The sequence below is a fragment of the Ovis aries genome, chromosome 21 (assembly GCF_016772045.2).
Source record: "Ovis aries strain OAR_USU_Benz2616 breed Rambouillet chromosome 21, ARS-UI_Ramb_v3.0, whole genome shotgun sequence".
In the NCBI taxonomy this organism is placed as follows: Eukaryota; Metazoa; Chordata; class Mammalia; order Artiodactyla; family Bovidae; genus Ovis; species Ovis aries.
This window is the reverse complement of record NC_056074.1, coordinates 38,756,800-38,763,498: the sequence shown is the minus strand read 5'-3', so window position 1 is coordinate 38,763,498 and position 6,699 is coordinate 38,756,800. Positions and strand designations below refer to the sequence as shown.

Here is a 6,699-nt window from a genome sequence, read left to right as displayed (position 1 = left end):
GCACCTGGGAAACGGCCAGAGCCCAGGGACGGAGGACAGCTAGCCCACCAAGAAGGGGCTTCCAGCCAGAGCTGGCCCTGCTGGGAGAGACACTGAGACAGTCTCGGACTTGGCACAACCAAGGGAGCTAGAGGGGGAGCGAGAAAGTCTGCCAGACCACAACGGGGTGTGTCTTCCACGGAGGCCAGCAAACCTTTAAAGAAAGGAAAGCACCACTCTCAGGCATGGAGGAGTAAGGCTGAGCACACGTGACCTACCGCAGCGCAATGGGCCAGCAGAGCTGGGCAGCCTCTTCTCCACACCCATCCTCAACTCAAGGACTGAGGCAGGAGCCCAGGCTGAAGGCAAGGTGACTTTCTGAAGCGGCGTTTATTAATAATTTTGTTATTTTTTGGCCACACCGTGCAGCTTGTGGATCTTAGTTCCCCACCACGGGGTCAAACCCCCACCCCCACCCCCACCCGCTGTGAAAGCGCAGCATCCTACTGGACCACCAAGGGATTCCCCTTGAAGCACGCTTTAAATAGACTTTATTGTTACAAGGGAGGCCCTACTGAGCAGGGCCTTCTTCAGATACATGTGGTCCCAGAATGTGACCGTGGAGAAATCAAGACGTCGTGATTGCAGAAGAGGTCACTGTAACAGAAGGACATGGTCCAGGGGAGGCCGGCCAGGAACGCAGCAGACGTGATCAGGACAGGCCGGGGCGGTCAGGTCTCGGGGTGAGGGAGAGGACAGCTCCCATCACTCCCGCTTCTTGTAGCTGTCCAGGTGTGTCAGGACCCAGCCCGAAGGCAGGAGGAAACACAGGAAGCAGGAGGTGAGCCCAATGGCGATATCCTACACAGAGCACAAGAGAAAAGGAACCCCCAGAGTAAGGTTTCCCTCAAGTTCCTCAGAGCCCGAGCAATCTTCCCAGACAGCAGAGAACTCGCTCCAGGAATCGAGATTCAGGCTCCAGGGGAGGGCCACTCTAGGTCTTAAGGTAAAGGATCAGATATGGCTGCAGGGGTCAGCCCAGGTTACAAAGTGAAGGGAGAGGGACAAGGATCTAATCTTGCTTCGAAGCTGGCCTGTTTCACACCAGGAACTTTGCACAGACCAATAACTCCAAAATACACCTCTCCTTCCTTGTCTTAAAAACCTCTCCCTAACCAACTTTTGGGGCTAGAGCTAAGACTTTTTACAGCCACTTGCATATCCCCCAAAGCAGTTAAGGAAGGCACGACTTGGAGTCATACTTTGTTCAAATTCCTTCTGTGCCACTGGAGGTGTGACTTTTGACAAGTCAATTGTTGTTGTTGTTCAGGAACCAAGTGGTGTCCGACTCTTTGCGACCCCATGGACAGCAGCCCGCCAGGCTTCCCTCACCATCTCCTGGACTTTGCCCAAGTTCATGTCCACTGAATTGGTGTACACTGCTCCTAAATTTCAGCTCTCTCCGCCAGAAAATGGAGATAATGGCCCTCTCTCGAGGTGACTGGGAGGGCTCAAGGAGACCAGCGCAGCAGTCTTAGCACAGTGCCTGGCACACAGCAGGCACTCGACTGCAGTTACAGTCACTGTTTCCTCCACCGCTGCAGCGCTCTCTGGGCTCTTCGCCTAAATGGAAAGCCCACTAACCTGGATTCTGAAAACTCGCATTCAAGGCCGAGAACTGCCACTGAGGCAAACGCAGAAAAGACCCAAACAGGTGCAAGTCATTAAGGGTTAAACTCTCCCACGTTTCTCGGAACTACTAAAGCCTGCTGGGGTCCTCTTACCCACCCCCAAATATTACTAACAACGACAGTGGTGACAGCCCGCAGGCATCTCCCAATGAGCTGACGTGTAAACAGGCTCAGAGCGCTCGGGGCTGGGGGTGCTAAGGAAGCTTGCATAGCAAGGAAGCGACAGGGCAGCACTGACGTGGTCTGACCTGAGACCCTGGGGCAGACTGTCGCTCCCCAGACGCCCAGACCAGCCCAGCTGCTCCCCTTTACGCTGTGAGCCGCGAGGTGCAGCGCACCAGACTCGGCAGGTCCCCAACCTGCCGCGGGACCCTCAGTCCCGCCTGCAGCATCTCCCATGCCCTTCCCGGCCCGCTCCTCACCATGGTCCCGAGCTGCTCCCGCGGCGGCTTGGAATGTATCTGGGCACGCGGCACCGGGAGCCGCCGGGCAGGGCCTGTCAGGCCTCTCAACAGCAGCGGAGTTAGCACAGACATGACGGCACGGAGTAGACTGCAGGTAACGCGCAGCCGGACTCCAAGGTCGCGAAGTCAAAATGGCGGCCCTGGCCGGAAGTTCCGGAGTGATAGGGGCTTGGGAAAACAGCGACCCGGAAGTCCCTGGGAAGTGACGTAAGGAAACACCGCCCACCGCCCTTGTCAGTTTTTGGCGCCTTCCTCGAAACAGCCAATCGACGCCATCCTACCGCCGGTGGGCGGGGCACAGAGGGGCGTTGCTTTCGGATATGCCCCGCCTCCAAGGCAGCCTATCTTTGTTGAGTAACAACTGTAGCTACCCAATCACATAAGCCAGAAACCTGGGCGGTATTCTTGACTCCTCCCTCCATTCATACTTAAGTCTCTGTTTAGAAATCCCCTGTCCCCGCCAGGACTCTGACCGCCTGGCACTAATCGGAGCAGAGCCTGTATCTGGTTCACTACTGTCTTTGGCCACCTCATGAGAAGAGTTGACTCATTCGAAAAGACTCTGATGCTCGGAGGGATTGGGGGCAGGAGGAGAAAGGGACGACAGACGGATGGATGGCATCACCGACGCGATGGACATGAGTTTGAGTGAACCCCGGGAGTTGGTGATGGACAGGAAGGCCTGGCGTGCTGCAATTCATGGAGTCGCAAAGAGTGGGACACGACTGAGCGACTGAACTGAACTGAACTGGTCTCCAAAGAGCTACTAACCTCCTAAATGAACTCTTACAGTTTTCCTGTCCAATTCCAGTTTCCATGCAGTAGCAGCCAAGAGCTTCCTCCCTTCTCTTTAAATATAAATCTAACCAAGCCACTTGTTACCTAGTCGCTAGGTTGCATACCACTCTTTTGCGACCCCATGGACTGTTATCTGCTAGACTCCTCTGTCCATGGAATTTTCCAGGCAAGAATACTGGAGTAAGTTGCCATTTTCTTCTCCAGGGGATCTTCCCAACCCAGGGATCAAACCTGCATCTCCCGCATTGCATTGCATTGCAGGCTGATTCTTTACCACTGATCCACCACCAGGGAAGTCCTTAACCAAGTCATACGTGTGCATGCTCGTTGCTTAGTCGTGTTGGACTCTGTGACCCTATGGATTGTAGCCTGCAAGGCTCCTCTGTCCATGAGATTCTCCAAGCAAGGTTACTAGAGTGGGTTGCCATTTCCTTCTCCAGGGGATCTTCCCAACCCAGGGATCAAACCCACATCTCTGTGTATCCTACATTGCCAGGCATATTCTTTACCTCCAAGCCACCTGGGAAGCCCTCCTAACCAAGACATACACCTACTTTAAAATCTTTGCGGCTCCTCATTGTATACTAAACAAAGTCTCAATTTCTGGATGTCACTTTCCACCCTCATCTGGAAGTATTCCTCACCCTTCTTGCTCTCTGGTCCTCCCACCCAAAGCGTTTTGCTTCTTTGTATCTTAGGTTCTAATGAACACTTTTTCAACACTTAACCTAACTAGCCTTCCTTTTTCACCACTCCAACTTCTACTTCTGAAACAGGAGGGAAGGTGGCAGGGCACGACCTTTAAAAAATGACATAGCCAGAGGACATGAGACAACCATTAGAACCAAATGGGTTCCAATATTGTGGACAAGTCAACTTCCACTAGACTCTGGGTATATGCTCATTGTAACACATCAGCAAGCTAAATGGCACAACCACAGGTGCCATGACTGTTTCAAGAACGTGAACGTGAAGTCTCTCAGTCGTGTCCGACTCTTCGCGACCCCATGGACTGTAGCCTACCAGGCTCCTCTGTCCATGGGATTTTCCAGGCAAGAGTACTGGAGTGGATTGCCATTTCCTTCTCCAAGGGATCTTTCCAACCCAGGGATCAAGCCCAGGTCTCCCACATCGTAGACAGACGCTTTACCATCTGAGCCACTAGGGAAGTCCCTATGAAGGTCAAAAAGCAGGTGTTAGTCCACTTTCTGGAAATCCCCACCCTTTCCCCAAGAGACACAGGTTTGATCCCTGGGTCAGGAAGATGCCCTGGAGGAGAAAATGGCAACCCACTGCAGTATTCTTGCCGGGAAAATTCCATGGACAAGAGGAACCTGGCAGGCTATAGTCCATGGGGTTGTAAAGAGTCAGACACGACTGAGCACACACATACATCCCCAAAATAGCTGGAATACCCCTCCCATTCATTAGCCTGTGAAATTACCCACTCCTATAAAACGACAACCGCATACCCTGGGGTCACCCTCTCCTTCTGAGATGGCCCACAGTTTGTTTATGGAGTGTTTTTCTCTCTAAATAAATCTACTTCTTACCTATCACTTTGTCTCTCACTTAATTCGTTCTGTGATGAGACACCAAGAACCTGAGCTTCATTAAACCCCGAAACCTGGTGTGTGATCTTAGTTACAAGATCATGGACTCAAGTCCCAGCCTGCATTTTGGCTGAGTTGGAGTCCCAACATGTGAGTTCAAGTCGCAATCTGTTGGGAGTCCCAGTTCACACACTTTCACTTCCAGGCCTCCACCTATGGACACAGCTTACTTTATTCAACAGTTTGCCAGCCCCTACTGTGTTTCAGGAACTGTTCTAGACACACAGCGAACAAAGTGAACAAGGACTCCCTTATCACAGAGCCGACATTCCGGAGGCAGACCAAAGACAAACACTTGATGAGAAGTTACTGAGAGTGCCGTGATGTGGAAGCGACAGGTGACCCTGCCGCAGGAAGCCTTCCCTGGCCACCCCAGGCTGATGCCACATCTGTGCCCAGCAGCCCCGTGACAGTACCGCCCACAGGAGCAGTCTGCGTTTCTACGGTGGGGGCCATCCGAGAGCAGAGCCTGTCTGGTTCACTACTGTCTCCAAAGGGCCTGGCACACACTTAGAGAATATTTATGAATTGCAATAGACTGAACAGAGGAGAACAGGAAAGAGGGTAAGGGGCCAGTCACTGAGTTGGGCCTTAACTGTATAATCTCATTCCACCTTCACAACAATGTCGCAACGGAGGTGCTATTATTATTTCAAATGTTTTACAAGTGAGAAAATAAGCCTGAAGAACTGGGTGACCTGCTCAAATTCACAGGGCTCCAAGGCTGCCCAGCCAGGATTCCAGGGCGGGTCTCTCCATTTCAAAACCCATGCTTTTAAACCCATGAAAGCTGCTGTAAAAAAGAATTTCTAGAAGTCCCAGTTTTGATATCGGGGTCAATGGCATCAAAGATAGCAGCAGAGGATGGGGATGAAGTGAGGTGGCAAGAGGCCAGGAAAACACAGGCTTTGGAGGAGAAGCCTCAGCCCCATGTGAGCAGGGAGGGGTGCTCACAGAAAGGTGGGTTGGACCCAGAATGCCCCAGAGGGTAGGCTGTGCCTGAGCCTTTTCTGGAGACGTGGGCTCCCCGACCCTGAGCTCTCCAGGGCCCTTCTCCGCCCCTCCTCTCCCCCACCCTACTCGTGGGTATTGTTAATGTCCAGCAGTCTCAGTCCAGCCTCCCCCCAGCTACCAGGCCCCATGCCCTTGTTCTGGCCTGCAACCTGGCAAACAGCCCAGGACACATGCTTCTAAGCACCTCCCCCACCACATCCCAAGGGACACAGCCTAAGAACACAGAGCTGGGAGGCCCAGGCCCCAGCTGCCTGCCCCTGGGAGGATGAAGGGACAGGGACCTCCCTGCGGCCCTACGGGCCTTTGTCAGCCCTTTGTCCAGTGAACAAAGCAATAACATCCAGATTAGAGCATGGCCAGGCAAGAGGCCTGGAGAGGCTTTGGGAAGGGATGGACTTTCCTGTGGTCCCGTGGGTTACTCCCTTGAGGAATCTCATGTTCCTCTCCTCCACTGGCAGCTAGAGGGAAAGAGTGAACGTTTGTCAAGCAGGCACCTCTGTGCTCTGTTCCAGAGCTTTCCTCGTGGACCCTGTGATGTGACTTCTTTCAAAACCTCCATCAGAGAGAGGGAAAGAGTCTGGGAGAGGTAAGTAAGGCAGCTGAGTCACCATCCACAGTGATTTTAGAGCCCTAGAAAATAAAGTCTGTCTTTATTTCCATTTTTTCCCCATCTATTTGCTATGAAGTGATGGGACCAGATGCCATAATCTTAGTTTTCTGAATGTTGAGTTTTAAGCCAGCTTTTTCACTCTCCCCTTTCATTTTTATCAAGAGGCTCTTTAGTTCCTCTTCACTTTCTGCCATAAGACGTCAGCTGCATATCTGAGGTTACTGATATTTCTCTCAGCAATCTTGATTCCAGGGTGTGCTTCATCCAGCCCGGCATTTTGCATGATGTACGCTGCATGTAAATTAAATAAGCAGGGTGACAATATACAGCCCTGATGTACTCCTTTCCCAATTTGGAACCAGTCTGTTTTTCCACGTCCAGTTCTGTTACTTCTTGACCTGCATACAGATTTCTCAGGAGGCAGGTAAGGTGGCCTGGTATTCCCATCTCTTTAAGAATTTTCCACATTTGTTGTAATCCACACAGTCAAAGGCTTTAGTGTAGTCAATGAAGCAGATGTTTTTCTGGAA

At 52.1% G+C, this 6,699-nt stretch overlaps 1 protein-coding gene across 1 annotated transcript; it reads right to left on the bottom strand.

The window, feature by feature from the left end:
- Positions 1–513: 513 nt before the first annotated feature.
- On the bottom strand, positions 514–2,270 carry LOC106991840 (cytochrome c oxidase subunit 8A, mitochondrial). The gene is made up of 2 exons (XM_027959281.2): positions 2,093–2,270; positions 514–840 (listed from the first exon to the last, which is right to left on the bottom strand). Exons 1-2 carry the CDS (start codon positions 2,204–2,206, stop codon positions 745–747), a joined length of 210 nt encoding a protein of 69 aa, XP_027815082.1. The 5' UTR covers positions 2,207–2,270; the 3' UTR covers positions 514–744.
- Between the last annotated feature and the right edge of the window lie 4,429 nt (positions 2,271–6,699).

Bases quoted from the DNA above. Each gene is read 5' to 3' on its own strand.
- LOC106991840 (XM_027959281.2), bottom strand. From the start codon at position 2,206: ATGTCTGTGCTAACTCCGCTGCTGTTGAGAGGCCTGACAGGCCCTGCC. The intron at 841-2,092 runs GTGAGGAGCGGG...TGCTCTGTGTAG, and splicing joins GGGAGCAGCTCGGGACCATG to GATATCGCCATTGGGCTCAC.